The sequence below is a fragment of the Myotis yumanensis genome, unplaced genomic scaffold (assembly GCF_028538775.1).
Source record: "Myotis yumanensis isolate MYYU_CA2020_CCGP unplaced genomic scaffold, mMyoYum1.0.hap1 SCAF_3, whole genome shotgun sequence".
NCBI lineage: Eukaryota > Metazoa > Chordata > Mammalia > Chiroptera > Vespertilionidae > Myotis > Myotis yumanensis.
The window spans coordinates 38,245,598-38,270,359 of record NW_027223754.1 but is presented as its reverse complement, the minus strand read 5'-3'; the positions used below and the strand labels follow the sequence as shown (position 1 = coordinate 38,270,359).

The 24,762-nt window shown below is 38.7% G+C and overlaps 1 protein-coding gene across 3 annotated transcripts in view; it reads right to left on the bottom strand.

Moving 5' to 3' along the window:
• Positions 1-4,337: 4,337 nt before the first annotated feature.
• Positions 4,338-24,762, bottom strand: part of FGF14 (fibroblast growth factor 14) — a 552,631-nt gene continuing 532,206 nt past the window's right edge. For all 3 annotated transcript variants that reach the window (XM_070408635.1, XM_070408637.1, XM_070408636.1), the window contains exons 4-5: positions 11,839-12,037; positions 4,338-6,394 (exon numbers count right to left, since the gene is read on the bottom strand). In XM_070408635.1, coding sequence (XP_070264736.1) covers positions 6,258-6,394; positions 11,839-12,037 — 336 coding nt within the window. In that variant the 3' untranslated portion in view covers positions 4,338-6,257. The remainder of the gene's footprint in view (positions 6,395-11,838; positions 12,038-24,762) is intronic.

The following is a 24,762-nucleotide window of genomic DNA, read 5'->3' as shown; positions in this document are numbered from 1 at the left end:
CATGGTAACTTGCCTTTTAAAAAGACAGTATCTAGTTAGGTCTATGATGGGCTGATATATGCATTCATTTCTCTTAAAAGACTCTATTATTTCTAAGGATACATTTCTCACTGGAAAAGTAGGGCCGTACATGGAAGTCAAGAAGAAACATTGCGATAAAATGGTACCAGTCCCACAAGCTCAGAAGATGAAAAGAAAAATCTATAAATGGCTTAAATAGAAGTTACAAATATTCACTCAGTGATAGGAACAAAATGTTTATTTTCATAATGGTGAAATTTCTCTCTGTATGAAATTCACATCAAATTATGAAAATGTACAATAACTTGGACTTCCCTTACATATTTGCAATCAAGTCTACTTATACCCATTAGTTTAGGCAACCTTTAATTATTTAGAGCTAAAAAAGACCCACTTTTTATTTAATGTGGATTATATTTTGTAAAATCCTGCAATAATGTAATAAAATCATTTTATTGTTGTTTAAGATGAAAAATTTTACTTGGACATTTTACTTAATGATGTAAATATTCTAGACTCATGGTTTGGACTTTATAAATCAAACCACCAAAAGTGAGGAAAATGTGTACCTGCAGGGTTACTTAAAATTTACATTAAAAATTATTTAAGAGAAATTTAATTGATGCTGATTTTTAGAATACTGACAGTGTTCTCTGACTTTAACAGATTTATAAAATTTTTATCTCTATCCTGAGATTAAGGAGTGCAACCACACCAGTTGTATCTCAGTTGTTCAGTGCATCAATTGAAATATCAGTTTTGTAAATGAGGGAAATGTAAGCAGTTAAGAAATTATAGATATATAGATAGATATCTATACATCTATAGATATGCATATATATAATATCCTTTCCTCTTCTCTAAACATTTTAAGCCTCAAACAAACCTATTTTAACTGTTCAGTAGCAATTTCAATGAAGACTGATTTTATGATGGACCCATGGGCATTCACTACATTATCACGGCACAGTGACATCCATAGTCCTTACTGCAGAGCTCTGCTTTTGGTGGAAAGGACCAGATAGTAAACATTGTAGACTTTGTGGGCCACATACATCTCTTTCGCATATACTCTGTTGTTTGTATTTAAAACAGTATAAAGAAAAAAAACTCATTCTGAGCTCCTGCGCCATACAAAAGCCAATTGCAAGCTGGGTTTGGTTCACAGCTGAGGAATAAATGATCAACCTGTGCTTTGATGGAACTGCCGTTAGTTAATTTCCTGTTTCCTCACATAACTCCAGGTGTGTCTTATTTTTCTTGTAATTATCTATATTTGTTATCCCTTTTCATTAACAACTACAGCAAAAGTGTTTCTCTTTTAAAAATTTAATATAAGAAAAGAGTTCTCAGCATTTATGTTTTTAAAGAAAAAGTTTAGATATGGAGAAATGTTAATTATAAAGTTCAGAATGGGATTTTTCCAAAATTTTTGACAATGAAAATATATTGCAGTCAGCTATATTCTGGGTTCCTTTAGTTACAAATTATTGAATGAAAAATTTCATATTTCTCCTGTGTGTGTGTGTGTATGTGTGATGTTGACTCCAGCTTGCAAACATCAATAGATCTATTAAGAATTTAATTTATATGTTTAAATCGGAAAAAGTTAAACATAGTTACATATAAAGACCTACATTCTACCCTTCTTAAATGTGATTTTGTACTTTGACTTTTGATTCCATTACTAAGATAGAAACTCCCTCTTTAAAAAATGCCAAGGCAAGAGCAAATTTGTAATAGGAGGAGGGAAAATGTGCCAATCTCATTGGCCGGTTCAAGTTTGTCCCAAGTTACAGTGAGATTAATGTGAATTGAGAATGATATAATAAGTGATGTTGGCCACAACCTTGCTTGCTTTGCAAACCATCACTGAGGAATCCTCCTAAGAGGGACTTCTCCATAGAATTCAACTAAGGTCCTAAGATCTAAAAAGAGAATCATTATACCCCATTTCTCCCAGGACTCCTTGAGCTAATTTAGATTCCTTCAACACATTGAAAGAAATGACCACACCATCCCAGATGCAAATGCAGTCTCTACCAGCAGACATCAGGATTAGACTGAATAGTATAGCAAAACCAGGAAAAAACCATAATTCAGCCTTTGTTTTCAGACTCTATCAAAACTTTGAAACCCAGTTCAGTATTCAAGCATCAACAGGTTCTATGTACCACCTTGTAAGCTAAGGAACTTAAGCGATGAAATGTATTTTCTCCAAAGTAACCCGATTCACATCTGGATTTTGATATGCCTACATTTAGCTGAATTGCTTTCTCCAGATATAGTCTTGTTCTGAAATGAAATTAAAAATAAATTTCAAATATTTCACTTCTAAATTAGAGTTTGAATCAACCTGATCTCCCCTTGAAATGTTAATCCTCCAATTTAATATTTAGTAGAAAACTGTAAATGAAGTGATACATATCTAATGTTCGACACATATTTAACATGTTTTGTTTTGTTTTGTTTTTTAAAGAGAACCTAATCTGATATTGGTCATCCTGAAAACGTCTGACTGTTTTAGTGCTTTAGGTACTAAGTAAGCAACTAGCCAGATGTGATAAACTGTGCTTACTCTTCAAGAGGCAATTAGGCCAGGCCAGTGTGGCTCAGAGGTTGGGTGTTGACCTGTGAACCGGGAGGTTGTGGTTTGATTCCTGGTTGGGGCATGTGCCTCGGTTGTGGGTTCAATCTCCAGTGTGGGGCGTGTAGGGCAGGCACCAGATCGGTGATTCTCTCTCATCATTAATGTTTTTGTCTCTCCCTCTCCCTTCCTGTCTGAAATCAATAAAAAAAAAATTTAGAAAAAAGAGGCAATTAGAAGGACGGTGGCAGGAATTTTATGGGCCCATTGTAGGTCTCCTGAAGTCACCCCCTTCCCCAAAACACTCAGTGCAAACTAACATTTAAAGCAAGAATTTCTAAATTCTCTAGGATTTATAATGAAATAATGCTTAGTTTCAACTTACTCTCTACAGAGGGTGGACCATTTGCATCTATTCTATAATTTTCCCAAGTAAAGTTTTAGCAAAACATTTTAGAAAGCAAACATAAGAAAATAAAAATGGTGTCACTTGAAATACCAAAACCATTAAACATTAAGCATTGCTGAGGGATGGGTGAAGCAATCAGCTAACATAACAAATCAGTAGAAATAACCCTCCCACACCAGATATGCATGCAAATGAATGAGATATTAGACTTGATACAATCAACATACATACATGTAGGTACAAAACACACGGTCTCTAAATACAAATGAATTCCATCAGATTTACTACACAGAACATCAATGGTGACAGAATGCACTTACTTAATAACATCAAACTTGATTTTGAGGAGGAAGAAGAGAGTCTTATCCCAGAAAAAAATAGCAAGAGAGGTATCATCAAAGAGCTAAAATTTTCTTTGGCACAATAAAGGGGGAAATTGAGTTTACCAACTTATTTACATGACATGTCTATATTTGTGGGTGATGCAATGCCATTTCATTACATAAAGTTGTTTGATGTTTTATAATATGCCTTCCTATAAATATTTTATTCAGTGTGTTGTATTGGTGAATATAACAAATGATATTAAACACAGAAACTGTACAAAGCAGACACACTCTCTGTATGTAAACTGAGAAATACATACTAACAGTTCTTGATATCCAGGCCCTATTACATGCAGTCCATCCGTGCTGCCCTTGTCCCGTGCAACAGATGAGACCAGACACAAAGGAAGTGATCAGACTAATTTACAAATAACAAAGACCCCCCTGCAATATGTCTAAACATATTTTGGAAGAAAGTATTTTGACATCCATTCATAGGGATAAAGGCCCATATAGACAACTCATATAAAAAACAAAACAGGTGTGTACATAAATCTCAGTTATTTAGAAAATAAATATTGTCTTAATTTTAACCATTACACAGGCTTGCAGGGGAAACAAAACCATCAAATGAGGTCTGATTACCAAAAGCAAATTGGTGGGGTTGCTTGATGTGTGTGTTGGGGTGGGGTGGGGTAGGGAAAGCCCATCTAATTGGAATTTCAAGTTAAATTATTCATAGTTTGCCACATGTTATGAATTATATGCATTCCCTAAATAATTAGTTAATGAAATTCATCTAATATCTTTTAACTTATCCTGTTAAAAAAATAGGCATTAAAATGGTGTAACAAGAAATCAAGAATGGTCTAAGGAACCATTTTTTTTGTATTTGTACTTTACCATAATCAACAATAAATCTACTCAAACATTATGCTAACTTTTTATTTTATTAAAATGGAATTTGATATGAAAATGAAATAAGCATAAACAGTTAAATTTATACTAAACCTTTAATAAGCTAAGCAGGACAATATTTTAAAATGCTGGGCAAGGGCTGTCATGGAGACTTAGAAAAGCAGTGACAAAATAATTTCCCAGTAAATACAGTGCAAATGTGGGTAAATGGCGACTGGGTCACCCTCCCCCATGGAAATAATAACAAGAGGCCAGGATAATGATCCCACATATAGTTTTCTATAAATGAGGTTCAGTTTGGTCTCAATTAACTCTTCCAAGAACAAAACATTGAATTTTATTAACTACACACAGAGTTAACAAATATATTTCCAAACAGTTTAGTATTAAACATTTTGAAACTCTTTATATCCAATATTGAACATTTTGCGTAGTTTCTTCACTGTGTAGTCAATATTCGCGGCCTTTCTCGGTAGTTGTCTTCCCTAAGCTCAGTTATTTAAAAGGAAATTAAGAAAGCAAATAAAACAAAAGCAAATTGGTTGAACGGACCGAAAACCTGACGTTTGAACGTGTTGGTTTGCCTTTAGTGTGATCTAGAACAATTCAACAGACTGCATTCTGAGATCGTGGCAAGGCACCTCCCTCCCGGCCCTCGGGCAACTTGGGCCCCAAGAAGCTGAGTTGGAGGTATGGACTGGTGAAATACACAGTACCTGACTCAGCATGCTGAGCTAAAAAAAAAAAAAAAAAATATTATTTCCTAATGTGTCCAGTTTAAAAACTTGTCATTAAACACCAAAAATATTAAAGTCTAAGTTATAACGAAGGTTTGCTTTGCTGCTTCAGAAAAGAACACAACAGCCGCCTTGCCCACGCTCTGCCGAGTATGAGTGGAACGCAGCCAAAACCCGGGATGGCAATAAATTCGGTTCATTAGAAATAGGAAGGATTATATCTGAAATGGATTCAGGTAGCGCACTCTTGTAGGTTGTAATTGTTGTGTTTGTTTGTTTGTTTTTCTCTTTTTCCAAATAATGAGGATTAGTAGATGAAAAAAAAAATGAACCTTAATCAGGCCTACAAGGCCTACAGAGTTCTTTGGACCCACTTTCTCAAAAACCAGTGGGTCTTGCTCGCTGGGCAAGGCAAATGTTACCATTACCAGTAAGCTTGTGATATGTATAAAACACACACACACACACACACACAAAGAAACTAGAGGGGGGTGTCAAACACATATCGGAGAGAACTTCCCACGGACTGTGTTTGACCCACTTCTCACCCCGGCAACGCCGACCTCAGGAGCACAGTACCTGCCACTGAACGGAGCGTATATGTGTGTTTAATTGATAGTGTGAGCCAGAGACAACACTCTTAATCTTTATGATGCGTTTTGTAATAATAGGTTTAGAAGGCTTCCTGATTCCCTGATCGCTCTCCGAACTAAGCCAACTGCAACAAGTAAGATTTGGAGGAGCACAGTCCCTGCAAAAGGTCACGGACAGTGGAGCGAGCAGCCCTGTAAAAACGGGAAGGAGAGAAATCCATAATAGCACAGGTTTACAGCTTCTACCTAGAAATTACTCAATAGTATCTGTGTGCTACAAAAGTGAACTTAAACACATGGATGTTGCTGAAACAGGACTCAAAAAGGATTATGGGTAGCTGTCAGCAGGCAAGGTATCGAGTGTACTTGTGAAGTATGTCATTCACATGAAGTGTCACAGTCACAGAAAAGATATTAAAAAGGCATTCCATATCTGGTAGGGCATTCCATGGTCTGAGTTTAGCTGGTTGTCCAGGTGTCTTCTTGTTGTGGGAGGCGCAACAGGTTGAGATTGATCCTCTTGCAACCAAGAAGTTCGAGACAGCAGAGAGCAAGCATCCGCTTACTTCCAGCTGCTCCTCGGCCACGGGAGCAGAAATGTCTGGCAAGGGTACATCGCTCAGCTGTGCTCGGGACCAGTAAGTCACAACACCTGTGAGGATCTGGCTATGTCGTCTTACTTTTGTTGACTGGTTTGCCTCCATTCATTATTGCAGACGCACTTGTGCTTTTACTTGGCGTCACCCCAGCTTTCGGGACCGTTTCTCCAACGTCATGCAAAGACGGTTCTCGGTACATGGCAACTAGTGACAGGAAGGAGGGCATAAAGAAAAGAGGAAAAGGAAATGTTACCAAGCTCAGTTCAAGAATCAGTACACGTACACACCGCAGCAGTTTGCCCTGTCCTGTTTCCCTGAAGCAAAGCCATGCCAGTGGGAGGGATACCTGTTTTAAAGCAGTCATTTCCCGCCCCCAAATAGAAGATATAACTACCTTCACATTCTCTGGCTTATATAACTAAAACATGTACATAGGTGTGCATGGATGTTTGTCCAGGAAAGAAGGTTTAAATGGGAGACATAGCCTTTTTGAGGGCCTAAGATATGACACACACACACACACACACACACACACACAGGATGTACAGTAGGAGAATGGCAAGCTTAAATCTAATTCTCTTTGCATAGCAAGGAAAACTCAAACTTCCCTCACACTGCACACTGTCAACACTTGAACCACGCATTCTTATTCATCTTGTCAAGTATTTACACCCTAGATCATTAAATTACTTTTCTCTCAAGTGGTTCAAAAGCAACATAGTCACACTAGTGTCAACATCCAAGCTATACAAAGCAATAACAAAGAACTCGCTTTCCCTAATCAGGGCCTTCAAAGGTCATTGTTTATATTTTCTCCCCCGGGATAATGAAGAGACCCTTAAATAACTGAAGGCAACTGTGTGGCATTTTCTATTTTTATGCCTCATTTTCTGATATATTATTAAACATCTAATAAGTGATGTCATACAAGGCAGAAGCACAAAATGGTAAGAGAGCAAGTGGGACTGACATCTGGTAAGCTCTGAGAAATTGCCTGAATAGTGTCTGGCCACACAGTTAATCGCAAGAGTTCATGTGGCTTTTTGGAAAATGATTATCAGGAATCCTGGGGGAAATATTTAAGAACGACTGATTGTTGGGGAAAACTAGGTGAGTTAAAATCATCTGCCATCAGAAACACAGTGTATTAGATCCACCCAACCTGCTTTTTTCGGCTTTTGAAAGTTTATGATGCAGCAGGTCCTAGAATAATGTAATTTGGTTCCAGTTCATTTCATTATAATGTTGATGGGAAAAAATTGATTCCCAGCTGGGGCTACTATCTGTGTGGAGTGTGCACATTCTCCCCATGTCTGTGTGGGCTTTCTCCGGGGACTCTGGTTCCTCCTGCATCCCAAAGATGTGCACATGAGGTGGGCTGGGGTGGCTACACAGTCCCAGTCTGAGGGAGTGGAGGTGGGTGTGAGGACTCCTGTGATGAAGGGGTGGGTCCCAACTTGGGCACTGAGCTGCAGGGATAGGCTCCGCCATCCTTGACCCTGAACTGGAATAAGTGGGTTGGAAAAGAATTTTCTTGTTTTTATTCATCTTTCTTAAATGTATGTATAGCTCACATTTATTTCATTGTTTAATCTTAAAAGTGTAATGGGTCTTTATTTAGAAGTTTGGTGATATTTTTGTGACCAGAAATATGCAGTGGGAACTTTTGTTTATACCGATTATCTTAAATTAGTTTCATTAAATGCTGTTTTGCTTAAAATTTCAGTTTCCATGAACTTATAGATAACGTTAAGTGTGGTCTTACTGTACTTTATGAAGAGACCTTATGTTTAGTTAGGAAGAACTACTACATATATTCTCCATGTTCAAGGTGGTAAAATTTTACCTTTTGCATCAATAAATCATGTGATTTTTTTAGTAGCACACATATTTGAAAGTGCTTGTGTACATCAGACCTATATTAAACTAGAGGCCCGGTGCATGAAATTCGTGCACAGAGGGGGAGTTCCCTCAGCCCAGCCTGCACCCACTCCAATTGGGGGCCCTTTGGGGGATGTCTGACCGCCGGTTTAGGTCCGATCCCTCTCACAATCTGGGACTGCTGGCTCCTAACCACTCACCTGCCTGCCTACCTGATTGCCCCTAACCCCTCTGCCTGCCTGCCTGATCACCCATAACCTCTCTGCCTGCCTGCCTGATTGCCCCTAACTGCCCTCCCATGCCGGCCAGATTGAGTCCCCAACTCCCCTCCCCTGCCGGCCTGACCTCACCCCCAACTGCCTCTGCCTGCCTGCCTGATTGCCCCTAACTGCCCTCCCCTGCTGGCCTGATTGAGCCCCCAACTGCCCTCCCCTGCCAGCCTGGTTGCCCCCAACTGCCCTCCCCTGCAGGCCTGATCACCCCTAACTGCCATCCCCTGCCAGTCTGATCTCGCCACCAACTGCTCTCCCCTGCCGGCCTGATCACCCTTAACTGCCTCTGCCTGCTTGATCACCCCTAACTGCCCTCCCCTGCGGGCTTGATCTCGCTCCCAACTGCCCTCCCCTGCAGGCATGATCTCACCCCAACTGCCCTCCTCTGCCGGCCAATTTGGTTCTGATTGGTCAGTTTCTATGCCAGTCAGCGTCAACAACTCTGCCTCCTAGGCAGCCATTGGCTCCTCACAGTTGACCCAGATTTGGTTCTGATTGGTCAGTTTCTATGTCAGTCAGAGTCAAAAGCTCCACCTCCCAGACCAGCCATGGGCAAACTATGGCCCTCGGGCCGGATCTGGCCCGTTTGAAATGAATAAAACTAAAAGAAAAAAAAAGACCGTACCCTTTTATGTAATGATGTTTACTTTGAATTTATATTAGTTCACACAAACACTCCATCCATGCTTTTGTTCTGGCCCTCCGGTCCAGTTTAAGAACCCATTGTGGCCCTCGAGTCAAAAAGTTTGCCCACCCCTGTCCTAGACAGCCATTGGCTCCTTACATTCACCCAGATTTGGTTCTGATTGGTCAGTTTCTATGCCAGTCAGCGTCTCTCAGCCTATCAATGGGGCCTGATCAGAAAGGTGGGGCTGATCAGCAGCCCTGGTGGAGGCCTGGAGAGAAATGGAGACTTGGCTGTTGGCCAGGCTGGGAGAGAAAGAGAGGCAAGTTCTGATCAAGGGCTGCCACAGAGGCTACGGATCAGACCCTGCCTCTCTCTCTGCAGGCCTCTCTCTGGGCCTGATCCACAGCCCCCTAGGCAGTCAGTGCTAGGTCGTGGTGCCCACAGTGGCTGCAGTCAGTGCTGGGTCACCAGGCAACCCAGCACTCACTTCTGGTCTGGACGAGCCTTTGGTGGTAATCAGTGATTACAAAACTGGCTCTTTATTATATAGATGACTTGGCAAGGTGGTAAAAGAGATTCATCCACAGTCCTTGAAGCACTTTCCAACTGCTTACCAATTCAGTTAGGAGACAACAGCATCAGAGCATTAACCTTGATTGTCTAACATGAAACTGTATAAGAGATATGAATGTCCCAGAGCAGTAATGATTAATTAAGTAGCTAATTTGTCCTAACATTCCAATGATATAATTTATATGCTGTATGGGTCTTGAAAGCTTGAAATTAATTTCCTCTGTCAATTGCACTATGTGATAACCTCTGTTACTCCATTACACCCTTAATTGTTTATTTTAGAGTACTTCTATCTGCTAATTATTTAAAAATACTGTTTCTCTCTTTCTCATATATACATATAAACAACACATGCACACAAAACAGTTCAGTGTGTGATTGAAATACAAGTGATATTATTATACCACACCTTTAAACTCTCAAGATATTTCTTGTTGGTTATACCAAAGATCTGATTTCTAGAGTTTGCTTCAGGTAAGAGAAACATAAGGGACTTTCTTGGTTTTCATTACATTTATGCAGCTAAGAAACAAATTTTTAGAAATTTAGTCAATTCTTAACTGTCCATATTAAAAAAGTTAATATAAAGAAACAAAGCGACGAAGTGAACAAATCAAAATTTCTTTAGAGCTTCCATTGACAGTCTTTAAATTTTTCACTTGCTTTTAAATATTGGTAAGTCTGATGGTTTCAAAATTTATTTAAAAGAGTAAAGCAAACCCACCAGTGTGGCTCAGTGGTTGAGCTTGACCTATGAACCTGGAGGTCATGGTTTGATTCACCATCAGGGCTCAAGCCCAGGTTGCAGGTCCATCCCCAGTGGGGGGGCGTGCAGGAGGCAGCCAATCAATGATTCTCTCTAATCATTAATGTTTCTGTCTCTCTCTCCTTCTCCTTTCCTCTCTGAAATCAATAAAAATATTTTAAAAACAAAAGATTGAAGCAAATATAGAGATGTTATTTTAGAACAACAGAGAAACCCTCTAATTCCTTATTTATCCTCTAATTTATCTTATGATTTATCATAAACTAGTAATGAGAATAATTTACTAATTTTTCAGACTCTGGAACAATTTTTCTTTTCCTAGATAGGCCCTGCTGGTTAATCATTTGGGTTTTAATGACTTGTTCTCGAGGCAAATTTAGTTAAGGGTGATAGGAAGTCAACATCATTGAAATTATAAAGATGGTATTAATCAATAAGAGTAGTTTTCCAAACTTAGGCAAATTGAAAGCTAATTATACATTGACATATAATTAATATTTAACTTTCAATATTTCAAATTATCTTATTCCTATGTAAAGAATATAGATTATAAAACTAATGTGGATTTTTTCTTTACAGTTAAGGCTTTCCTGTAGGAATAAAAAAACAAACAGAAAATCAAACCTTCTAAACTAGTTTAAAACGTTTATTTAGTTATTGTAGATCTAATTTTCTGTGAAAAATAAACAAAAGTATTTAAATAGAAAACACTTGTGAAAAGCCTCGATATCAATTTTTTGTAGTTCTCAAATAAATTTATATAGATAAAAGTAAATGACACTCTGGCAGAATCGTTGATGAAAAAGGTGCAGATATTTCTGATTAATTAACAAAAGTTTATAGCTTGCACTCTGAGAATCTGATAAAATTAAATGCCTTCACTGTTTACAGGAGACTGTAAAAGAAGGTAACACCACAACTAAGAATACTAAACAATTATGCAGCTTTGAAGGAAGATACGTAAATCAGTAAGTTCTTTAAAGGACAATTTATTGACTCTTCATTTTCTGTATTTATAATAATTCACAAGAATATGGTTTTACTTTAATCTAGATAACATAAAAATGGGCAAGTGTATTTATTCTGTAATACTCAAAACTAAGTTTTTCTAATATATCTATTATCACAGTCACAGATTTGTAATGTTATTACAAATTTTTAAAATGTTAAAGTTAATTAAAATTTTCTAGGGACAAAGAGGTTAGGGCAGTGAGGATTTGCGACTTTAGAAGTAGACAGAGATGGAGTTTTGCTGGAATTTTTTAAATTAATGGATTATATATGTGTATACATTCTCTCAAAATGTGTATACATGTGTCTATATACAAATACTGCCACAGATATACCTATACACAATAAAGTGTACAACTCTTAAATGTACAACTTAAGTAGACACCTGTGCAACCACCATACAAGTCAATAAAGAGCATTTCCCGAGGGTTCCTGTGGCCACAGCAGAGCAGAGCTATCAATGTGAAGAATAAATGTGTACTAAATCTGATAAGTATAATACACACAGAACACTCACCTTCCAATGGCTTGGGTAGAAAATGAGCTGCTGGTTTCGTTTTCTTTACTCTGTTTCCTTTCATAACTTGCCCTTCTTTATTCAAACCCAAAAACCAGGCTCTACCAGATTCTTGTTGTCTGTACAGCATGGACGAGTAGATTACATAATAATTTTCAAAAACAGATTCTTTAAACTTGCATTCAGGGGTAAAAAGTTCCTGCCAAGAGAAAAGGAAGAAAAGAAAGTTAGAGGAAGAAACAGGGGTTTCACGGTGGTTTCTCTTCTCTTCTCCAGCAGTTTGTCCACCAAGTTGAAGGAGTCAGCTCTGGGGCAGGGATGGCCAGACGCACCTCTTCCTACATGCATGACTTATCCATACACTTTTCCCAATATGCAATACACAATGAATAGAGGAGCTGCTGTTATCAAGAATATATTTATAGACAAGGGTACAGGTGTTCTTTAATAAGAAAATAGAAGGCATAAGCAAACTCAAAATCTTTTAAACAAAAAGACAATGCAATCAGTGTATAACCAGAAAGAAGACCACAATGCAGTATCATATCCACAATACACTAAACAAATAGCAAATACCAGGTATATATTTCAGGTGTTTGTAATCCATAGGGACAGTATATGATACCCTAACAGCGTCCACTTGTTCATTAGATCACTGATACTATAGGGTGATACATTTTACCAACAAAGAGACAAATGGAAACCCCAAACTAAAATCATAACAATCAGCTGGCACACCAACTAGCTCCTAGAGCAGAGTCCAGGTGTGCTATCTGGTCATAGTGACAGAGATGAAAATAATGACCCAATTCCATGGTTTGGAGCCACATTGGAGAAAAATATCCAAAGGTGCCCTAACTGAAAACAATGAGTTAAATGCTATAACTCTCAATGCCATGATCTATATTGACTGATGAGTAGCACAAAGCTTCACTATTTTATGATTATCATTAATAACACAAATACCCATAGATGACTTTTACTTCTGAGATTTAACCTACAAAGACATTTCTGATAGACCTCTATTAAAATTAATTTAAAAATTCAACCTCTGTAGTTGTAGGCCTGGAAAGTCACTTAACTTTTTTTTATGGCTATTTTAAATAGGCTGAACACTGTGCTAATATATATGCAAAAGAGAGTTTTGTCATTAATTTTTTTTAAAATATCACTGTACTTGGAAAATTTTTTACCTTAATAGGTTTTTATGACTACAGAAAAAAAACACTAACTTTCATTTTTCTTTTAAAAAGTAATTTTCTATACACATTCTAAAAAAAACATTCTTTACAGTCTAAAAAATAAAACTTTTAAGAGTTAAAGTTATGTAACCATAATAAGGAATGTGACATTATTGCCAGTAGAAACTTTCCTTCAATATTTCCCAGGAGAGTATGAATTATCAACTAGTATCTCTTGCAGGTTATAATTTATTCAGAGTGACCCGTAACTCTAACTAATTCACTGGAAGCAAATAGTTTGCCAAGAAGAAGATGCTTTTCATGACAAAAATGAAAAATCCAATGATTACTTTGATGATATCAGAATAGCCAAAAGGTAGGCTTAGCCTCCTTCTAAAGGAATTATGTAGACCTTCACTTCTTCTAGACCAGCGGTTCTCAACCTGTGGGTTGCGACCCTTTTGGCGGTCAAACGACCCTTTCACAGGGGTCGCATAAGACCATCCTGCATATCAGATATTTACATTACAATTCATAACAGTAGCAACATTACAGTTATGAAGTAGCAACGAAAATAATTTTATGGTTGGGTCACAACATGAGGAACTGTATTTAAAGGGCCGGAAGGTTGAGAACCACTGTTCTAGATGATTCCACCTCAGGCTTGATGACGATCCTGTTGAAATAAATGTTCTGGCCTTCTACTAAGTTCTATTTCTCCAAATACGCTCTTATTAGATCTCTCACTAATAAATAACAGTCTCTCCCAGTCAATCTCCAGACCCGCCTCAGAGGAAAGACTAGCAAAAGGGTGCTTGTTCATACATTTGTGGTGAGGAAATAAAATGAAACACTGTAAATCTGGCTTATCCTCAAAAAGACTAATAAATATAATATACTAGAGGTTCAGTGCACAGATTCATGCACCAGTGGGGTCCCTCAGCCTGGACTGCGCCCTCTCGCAATCTGGGACCCCTAGGGGGATGTCAGACTGCCAGTTTGGGTACCATCCCCTGTGGCAGTCCAACATCCCCCAAAGGATGTAGCAGTGCGGGAAGCGCAAGAGGTTGGGGAGGAGCCCAAGCTGGGGCAAGGCACAGCTCACCCTCATCCCGGCCCCACTGTGCCTGCTGCTGCCACCACCTCTGCTGCTCGGTAGAGGTGCTACAGAGGCAGGAGAGGCTTTCGCAGCTGCAACTGCAGCTGCGCTCACCAGTTGTGAGCCTGGCTTCTGGCTGAGTGGTGCTCCCACTGTGGGAGTGCACTAACCACCAGAGGACAGCTCCTGCGTTGAGCGTCTTCTCCCTGGTCAGTGTACAGCATAGCTACAGGCCAGTCATCCAGTTGTTCCATTGATTAGGCTTTTATATATATATACTAGAGGCCCGGTGCACAAAAATTTGTGCACTTGGGGGGGGGGGGGGTCCCCAGCCTGGCCTCTGCCCTCTCGCAGTCTGGGACCCCTCAGGAGATAACGACCTGCTTGCTTAGGCCTGCTCCTGGGTGGCAGAGGGCACACCCAATCCCTAGGTGCAGCCCCTGGTCAGGCTCAGAGCAGGGCCAATTGGGGAGTTGGGGCGCCGCCCCGTCATGCACAGAGCAGGGCGGATCGGGACGTTGCAATGCCACCCTCAGTCACGCTCAGGGTAGGGCCAATTGGGGGGTTGGGGCACCGCCCCGTCACACTCAAGGCAGGGTCGATGGGGAGGTTGCGGCGCCACCCCCTGTCACGCACAGAGCAGGGCCGATTAGGGGGTTGGGGCGCTGTCCCCTGTCACTCACAGAGCCAGCCTCAGGGCGATCAGGGTGTTTGGGCGCTGCCCCATGTCACGCTGATCCCAGTGCTGGGAGCCTCGCTGCTCCACTGATCCCGGTGCTGGGAGGCATATTACCCTTTTACTATATAGGATAGAAGTCTGGTGCACGGGTGGGGGCCGGCTGGTTTGCCCTGAAGGGTGTCCTGGATCAGGGTGGGGGTCCCCACTGGGGTGCCTGGCCAGTCTGGCTGAGGGGCTGAGGGCTGTTTTCCGGAAGCGGGTGACTGAAGTTCCCAACTGCTCCTTTTTTTTTCTTTTTTTTTTTTTTTTATTCTGGGCCAGCTTTAGCTCTGAGGCCTCACTGCTGAAAGCATCGATACAATGTTGCGGTCTGGCTGGCTGAAGCCCGGCTGAATGAAAGCCGGTTTCTGGGGTTTTGTTTTGCTTCTTATTTGCAACATAGTACATAGTTGCTTAGAGTTGCAGCTGAGAGGCCGACAGCGGCAGGCGGGGAACGTTGGAGTTCGCTGTCACTGAAGCAAGCAAGCCTCCCTGCTCGCTTCAGTGCATAGCTGCCAGCCGCCATCTTGGCTGACAGTTAATTTGCATAAGGATATGCTGATTAGCCAATGGGAAGGGTAGCGGTAGTATGCTAATTATCATGTTTCTCTTTTATTAGTGTAGATATGTATATATATATATATATATATATATATATATATATGTTGAAAGTGCATCTTCTAGGACAAACAGAAGAGATTTATCTTTTTATTGAGATATATACCAAGGCAAACAAGCATATTACTTATATTACTTATTAGTTAAAACATCTCAAATCCAGCTGAAGTGGGATTGGTAAAAGCTGATTCAAGCTGAGGTCATTCAGGGATCAGAGGAGCTGGCACCTGCCTTCTGGGAAACCAGCTCTTTGCCCAAAGCCTGGCTCACCTTATTGATAGGATCATTGACGACTGACTTTTATCTAGAGAAACCAGGGCCTCCAGCTTTGGAAATTCAGATCCATGGGGTAGTCAACCTTTAGTCTTATCTGATCCCCGCTGCCATAATGTAAGAAACATGGAGGATAATGCTTGCATTACCATCAGCAAATTGGAAATGTATTGTCTTCACTCTAAGTTGACTACGTTGAATATGAAAGAGAAGGAACACAGTTGATGTGGAAGAAATCACTTTCTCTGAGTATACCCTAATGACATCTGACACTAAGTCTTTTTACTAGTAGATAAAATATTGCATCTTAATATTCTCAGGTAGCCAATTCCACATCCCCTTTCTGTGAGCTGTGCCAGAGGTGATTCTTTCTGTCTCCTACAACGAGAGCCATTCCTTTAGTTGCTTGTGATGGTGGAGACTGGTCAGTATATTTTCAGTCTTCTTTCTTCTTGGTTAAATAACTAATATATGCACAAATGTACTATATTCAAGGACACTATTACCTAATACATTTTGTTAGACTTCTCTAGACTTTTCAAGAAATCAATCTGCTCATCAATTACTGGAGCACAGAAGGAATCCCTGCATTCCCAGAAGTACTTAATTAAAATTAAGATTAGTTATTATTTATTAGGTGTCATAAGGGACAAATATACATAAATGGGAGGCAGTAAAGTGACTATGAACACCATCTGTGCAGCCAGATCTCCTGGGGCTCAACGTTGGCCCCACTTCTTACCAGCTGTGTCCTTTGGGAAATTACTTAATCTCTGGCCTTCAGTTTCTGCCTCTCTAAAAAAAGTACAAAACCATAGGATAATAGAATGGTTTGGAGGATTGAGTGAATTAATATACGTTATATATTTAGAAGAGAATGTGGCGTACAGTATGTACTGACTACTTATTCTAAAAAAAAAATTCCCCGTCACTTATAATCTAAAATATATTATTTCAATTATATCAATATTTCAGCAAATGAAAATTTAGGTAAATAGTCAATGAGCCCAATTGGGCTCAGTATCAGATATACCAAAATAAACATATACAAAGCAAACAAGATTCTTCACTGGAAGAATTTTGTTAAAAGTCTTGTGATTAGAAAATGACAGTACAGTGTAATATCTGCTGTGATAGACTTACCTTCAGAATGCTAGAGGATGGTAGGTATAATAAGCAGTGTGAAGGACAGTGGTGGGAAATGCCATGGTACATTTGGATAACTATAATTAATCAATTACTATGGCTTTGTGGGGGCAGCACTGGATAGGAAGATGGGTTGGATAAATGTGACAAAGGATCTTGGACACTCTGATAAACAGACTAGATTTCTTAGAAGCAAGAGATAGATGTGAAGGGTTCTTAAATAAGCAAGGGAATAATGGCATAGCCTGATTAGAAACTAATCTCTGGCCTTCAGTTTCTGCCTCTCTAAAAAGTGTACAAAACCATAGAATAATAGAGTGGTTGGGAGGATTGAGTGAATTAATACATCCTATATAATAAAAGCCTAATATGCCAAGTGTCCGGTGGTCCAGTCATCCCTTCAACCAATCAAAGCATAATATGCTAATGATATGTTAAGGCCACTGAACTGCTTGCTATGATGTGCACTGACCACCAGGGGGCAGTCAGTCAACTGGTCAACCAGTCACTATGACGTGCACTGACCACCAGGGGTCAGACGCTCTGACCGGTAGGTTAGCTTGCTGCTGGGGTCCAGCTGATCGGGACTGAGTGAGATGGGCCAGACACGCTTGGAGCCCTCCTGCGGTCCCTCCCTGGCTGGCCAACTTCCCGTATTCCTCCCCGGTCCCAATCATGCACCAGTGGGGTCCCTTGGCCTGGGCTGTGCTCTCTGGCAATCTGGGACCCCTTGGGGGATGTCGGAGAGCCAATTTCGGTCCAACCCCATAGGCCAGGCCAAGGGACCCCACTGGTGCACAAATTTGAGCACTGGGCCTCTAGTGTTATACATCTAGAAGAGAATGTGGTGTACAGTAAGTACTCACTACTTATTCTAAAAAAAATCCCCATTTATTTTATAAATAAAAATCTGTTGTTAATTTGGAGGATGACTTTGAGAAGTTAGTGTACATATCACTTATATACTGATGTGTTGAAGCCCAATCTCTTGCAAAATGGACTTGAAAATTGTAGAACATGTGTATGTGTGTGCTCATTTTAGTAATTAGTATTAATGCAATAGTCAAGGATGCATAAAGTACAGGAGAAATATCACCAGAATTATGACACGTTATAAATTGAGTTCTGAACTTCCTTGTAGCCAAAACAAAAAGAAAATGGCTATAGCCCTAACCGGTTTGGCTCAGTAGACAGAGAGTTTGCCTGCGACTGAAGGGTCCCAGGTTCGATTCTGGTCAAGGGCATGTACCTTGGTTGCGGGCACATCCCCAGTAGGGAGTGTGCAGGAGGCAGCTGATCAATGTTTCTCTCTCATCGATGTTTCTAACTATCCCTCTCCTTTCCTCTCTGTAAAAAATCAATAAAATATATTTTTTTAAAATGGCTATAGGTTATAAAAATTATGGAAAAGAGAAAATCTTTTCTTTTTCTTGGCACAACTTCCAAAAGGCATTCCTTGCAAGAGAAAAGTGATATTCACCAACATAAACAAAAAGATGCTCTTGATAGTAATTGTACAACTAATGACTTTAGTTTTGTGTTTGAGTCCTACAATATGCTCTAGAAAGATAGATGAAGTGAAAAGTCCCTAGGTTGGACATGACATAATGGTAACTGATGAAACCCCCAGGAATCATGTACACAGCAGGAGCCATAAACTCAAATGCCTATACTATCCAGGAAGATACAAGAGTGGAAGCAAGCTGGTATAATCAGAGTACCCTTCTGAGGATAAATGTCCCCTTACTCAGGCTTGGAGGAAGAGACAGAGAAAATAGTAGAAATAATGGTTCTCACTTGAAAATAAAAACCTTAGATCTTCAATAGAACTGATTTTTTTAAAGGAAGTATGAGATACAGGTTTCTAGATAGCAACTCCTTTCAAGGGTGACAACTATTTCTTGGTTCTTGTTTTTGTTTTTCAATAAAGCATGGACCAGGGGGCTGAGTTGGGGCCCAGGCGCCTCCAGCGGAGACCTCCAATGTAGAGTGGCAAGAAAAGTACTAAAAGAAGAAGGAACCCCAGGTGGCTTGGCATCAATGCATCCCCACCCTCACTTGTGGTTTTCATACTTGGAGTAATATCATGATTGTGCCAGTGAAACACCCCAAAACAGGCGGTAATAACAAGAGACTGCTTATTTAAATGTAAGCTTACATATACACTCTTCAAAACTGCGGGAGATAAATAGATACAAAGTGTGGTGTATCCTTTTCTCATCTTGCCTGTCTATATTTAGAACCACCAACACCAAAACAACCAAGTCAACAACAGTTGAGTTCCAGCAGGAGCTTAAATATTAATTTGTATCTCTGCCAAACTAAATCATCAAACCATAGAATAGGAAAACATAACAACCAAACAAAAATTTCGTATCTCCTTTTCTGTTGTGGCTGTTTTCGAAATGAAAGCACCATCTGTGGTGTACTTACTTTGTTAACAGTGGTAGCAGAATTCCTCTTCTAAGGGAAATGTTTTTGTTTAGGAAAACACCCTGATGAGCCATTATCATGTACACAGGTAGGCTTCTGGGTTCAGGATAAAAGGGGAGGGCGGAGGGAAGAGAAGGCCCAAGTTCCTTAATTTATAACCAAGGAATCAGCCAGAAGCCCGGATAATTAAGCATAACCATAACCAAAGAACTTGAGAATGTTAGTGGCTGGCAAACTGCAGTCCATGGGCCAAATGCAGCCGCTGTCTGTTTTTGTAAATTCACACCAGGAAGTTCAGAAATGAGTTGTTGAGACAGAGACTGTATGGCCTGCAAAGCCGAAAATGGTTTCTGTATGACCCTTCGCCAAAAATTTTTGCCAGCCCTGTTGTAAGATAAATTTTGAGGGTTTCCAACCAAGGTAATAGGGGAGGGGTTGTTACTCTGATTTCAAAATTCCTAAGATGCTAAGAACCCCCAAATTAAACTTGGATTGCACTTATTTTCATGTATAAATATGCATTCAATTTGAATCAGAATTTTGATTAGAGTTTCATCCCTGGAAAAGCCTTTACGGTATGTTATGAGCCTGGGCTACAGGCAAGAATATGGAAGTGACATCCCATAAATTCCATTTATGTAGTTACTGCATCATCTTTGGTATAATCTGTGACTAAATAAAAATAAAAACTATGTTTGGTTAATGTATGCCTGTGTACCTAGCACCAGCACCTGCACCAGCTCTACTGTTTGAAAGGGAAAATTTCAGAGTGACCAAAAAATTCGGTTCTTTTTCATTATTAGTAATGACCCCGAACCTGGACTATTGCTCTCCAGGCTTAAATTGAGAAGTTCTTACTTGTAGAATAACAAGTCACAAAGATTTTTTGTTGTTGTTGCAAATATTACATAAGATAATAGAGGTGGGAAGTGATTTGTAAAATACAAGTTGAGTTGGAAACTATATTTATAAACTATGACTAAATCAAAAAGTACCAATTGAATGTTGTTATCCTGACCAGGGTAGTAGTTATTCAGTTTTTCTTGACAGGTTTCAACCTAATTAGCCATATCTTTAGGTGTGAATCCCAATGATCCACTTAACCCACATTCTCAGTTTTTTTACTTTTTGGAGATGTAGTCTATTAGAGTATATCCTGAAATCAGCAGAGATTTATGCTTCTTTCCCTCATTTTTATAGTTTTTAAATCAATCATGTCCTTTAATGATTGTTATGACACTACTCAGGTACTTCAAAAACTGCAGAGCATTCTTAAGATTACATATAAAGGGAAGAGAATTCTGGCCTTTTAGCAGATTTTATACTTATAAACTTTGAAACAAAGAAGGATTTGTACTTAATACTCAAAAGTAGAAAATTTAGGTTTGCTTTACTTATCTGAAATTCTACATAATCAAATATTTATAATATTGAACTGTAACTAATCCCTACAAGGAGAAAAATAGTAAATTGCTTGTGAATATACTTCAAACTAAAGTATAGTTATATATATAGAGATTTTATTTAATTACAGGAGCCAGTAATTTTAATTATATATCCACTATCAAAGTAGTTTCTACTTTATCCTTAAAGGGCCAGAAATTGTTACTTCAGTAGTTTCTAGAGGAAACAAGATTTTAAATGAACATGTTTTGGGTTTATTTGTTTTTTGTCAATAAAGATATGATTTGACATTTAGAGAAGTTATGCATGTATTAAGCTACACATATGTATCTTTAGACATTATTTTATGTATTAAATATATTTTTAATGTATTATATGATATTTATATATCTTTGTTTCTTATGACTTATTGACATGACTTTTAAAATTATGGCAAGAACATTATTTATTATAAGGATTAAATATTAAACAATTAATTACTTTAATTTATTTAATATAAAATGTATCTTTATAGATTTTAATACATATTTTATAGACACAAATATATAAAAATCTTTACATATACATAATGACTTGCTCCCAGGTATGACTGACAGACAAGTACCTTCCCTATTTCACCCAGACTTGGCTGGGCATGAGTCCGTTCTCCCCCCTGTTAGTAACTTCCCCCAACAATCTGTGGGGAAGAGATGGGTGGCTACCTGGGGATGTTAAACTGCAGCTTCCTGGCAAAGCTGCACAAATGACATGCCTATAATATTTGGCCTTCCCTTTGCTCCTTCCCTGTTGTTATTAACTAGATTAAATTATAATGGTATCATATTATTGATAGGCAGCCTCCTGCACAGCCCACACTGGGGATTGAGCTTGCAATCCTGGCATGTGCCCTGACTGGGAATTGAACTGTGACCTCCTGGTTCATGGGTCCATGCTCAACCACTGAGTTACACTAGCTGGGCACTCTTTGAGCTATATTTTAATAATATTCCTACAAATCTATATACTTCTCTCAGGCCTATTTCTACAGGCATTTTCAAGCTTTTCTACTTTTCTTTCCTTAAATCCCATTCTATCCTTTCTTTAAACCCCATTCTAAATTAGACTTTAAACTTTTTTTTGTATTAAGCTTATGTGTGATAGATGTTTCCTAAGAAAACCAACCCAGCCAAAAACATGTACTTATATAAATAAAAACTTAACCAAATAAAACAGACCAAAAGTACCTATTCATCCAACCTCTAAAATGCAAGCTTCCATAGAAAATGAAAGAAGCTAGATAAAATAGATGCCATAGTACTCCTAAAATACAATAGTCATTGAATACTATTTCCTTGTTGGGAGCTTTATTGTTTTCAAAGACTATTCACATGTTTTGATTGATTCAATAATGCTATAAAAATGCTTTCAGAAGAAAAATAGCATTACCCCATGTCACAGATGATGACTTTCAGTCTCAGGGGGAACAAGTCCTAAGAAGCAATGGATTAAGAATTTTTTTTAATGCATGTGATATTTTTACCTACACCATGCTGCTACTTAGCACATATTTATTAGTTATAACAATGTTGGAAATATGGACCAAATGTAAAAGGTTTATTTTTTTTTTCCCCCAAGCAGCAAAGAAATCATCTTACTAGAATAAGGGAAAAGTCAGTATCTGATAAGAATCATTAAGGCTAAATGTGTGGAACATGAAGAAGCCCACAAGGTGCTAAAATTAACACCTCAAGATTGTATTCTCTCGATTTTGCTTTATTAGCTAGAAACACATTGGCTATGATTTCTGGTAACAACTTGTTCGATAATTCCAAAGGTTAACACAAAAGGACAAACATTGAACACTGAAACCAGAGGCCAAGAAAGTAAGAAAGGAGGTCATAGCAATACCTTCTAAGGAGGAGAGAAACATGTCAAACTGTTGGCTAAGGAACTCTAATGAGGTGAACCTAAAGCCCCTAATGTTCATTTCTGCTATGGACTTCATTCTCCCTAAATTAGCCCTGAATTATTTTAATGTTATATTATGAAATATTACAGCATTGATGAAGATATTGTCTGACTGCATAGGTTATTCATTGAGAATGTGCACTATGAAATAGGTAGAATTATTTTATTTAAAGTTGGTTTTAAAAAAGACTATTACAAATAAACTTTCTGCCCCAGAAATTAGATAATAAAATTTAGAAATTAAATATTGCGAGTAAATGGAAACAATTTTCCACTTATTCTATAAGTAATGGAGTCTAAAATTCATGCATTTATCTAGTAAATACTTATCAAGCTTCTAGTATTTGACAGTCACTTCTTTTTTAAAAAAAATTGAATTTATTGGGGTGACATTGGTTCATAAATTATATAGGTTTAAGATGTACAGGTCTATAACACATCATCTGTGTTACAGAACATTGTATTGTGTGTTTACCACCCTGAGTCATGTCTCTTTCCATCACCATTTATCCCCCCTTTACCCTCTCCTGCCTTCCCCACCTTCATTCCACTCTGGTAATGACCATACTGTTGTCTGTCTATGAGTTTTTTCCCTAATCCCTTCACTTTTTTCACCCAGCCTTCCACTCCCTCTGAGAGGTATGAGTCTGTTTCTGTTTTGTTTGTTATTTTATTCTGTTCCCTAGATTCCACATATAAGTGAAATCATATGGTATTTGTCTTTCTCTTACTTGCTTATTTCACTTAGCATAATACTCTCTAGATCTACCCATGCTGTCAAAAAAGCTAACATTTCCTTATTTTTTATGGCTAAGTAGTAGTCTATTGTGTAAATGTACCACAGCTTTTTTATCCACTTATCTCTTCATGGGCACTTGGGCTGCTTCCAAATCTTAGCTATTGCAAATAACGTTGCAATGAACATAGAGGTGCATATATTCTTTCTAATTAGTGTTCTGGGTTTCTTCCAATAAGTTCATGGAAGAAATAAGGCAGTTCTATTTCCAATTATTTGAGGTAACTCCATTGTCCGTCACTGTTGTTAATTTTGAGAAATAATAATGAGAAAAAATTGATATAGTCTGTCTTCTCTTGGAGTATACAGTGGGAGAGACAGATGTTTACATTAATGATCATATCATTACAAAATAGGACAAGTTCTTACATGGAGAGAATGATTTCTATGAGAAAACACAACAAACAAATGTGACCAAATCCGGGTTGGTAAGGAAAAACATTAAACTCTGATCTGAGATCTGAAGCATTAGTATGAGTTAACTAAGCTTAGAGTATGAAGAAGAATATTCCTCGAAAGATAATATTGCTTGCAAAGTCCCTGGGGAAGGATCAGGCACAGATCATTTGAGGGACAAAAAGGAAACAATGAAATTGGAATGCAAATGTGAAGGAGAGAGAGATAGGAGTAGAGATCTAGGTGTTAGGTATGAGCTAAGCCAGGGTGTCATGTTACAGGCTTTGGTCTTTTTAAAGGCAATGGGAAGACATCAAAAGTGTTTATGCAACAGCATGTAATAATCAGGTAGGCATTTGGGAAAGATCACTCTGCCTAAAGTATGAAGAAGGGAGAGTCAGTTTGGATCCAAGAATGCTGGTCTAATTACTGTAGTGCAAGGCCAGGGCATTGGCAGTGGTGATGGAGAAAAAAGGGCAGAATGGGGAAACATTTTTTTTATTATTTTTTTATTGATTTTTTTTACAGAGAGGAAGGGAGAGGGATAGAGAGTTAGAAATATCGATGAGAGAGAAACATCAATCAGCTGCCTTCTGCACACCCTCCACTGGGGATGTGCCCACAACCAAGGAACATGCCCTTGACTGGAATCGAACCTGGGACCCTTCAGTCCGCAGGCCGATGCTCTATCCACTGAGCCAAACCGGTCAGGGCAGAATGGGAAAACATTTAGGAGGTCAAGTAGTCACCGCTATGTGATTGTACATGACAGCTAGGGAGAAGGAATGTCAAGCACGATGTGTAGGTTTCTTGCTTGTAAAACTGGATGATATTTGGTATGTGTTCACTGCTGTTTCTGAAAGGTCAAATACTGCACTTTTGTATTCTTGAGCAAAATAAGCTTATGTGTATA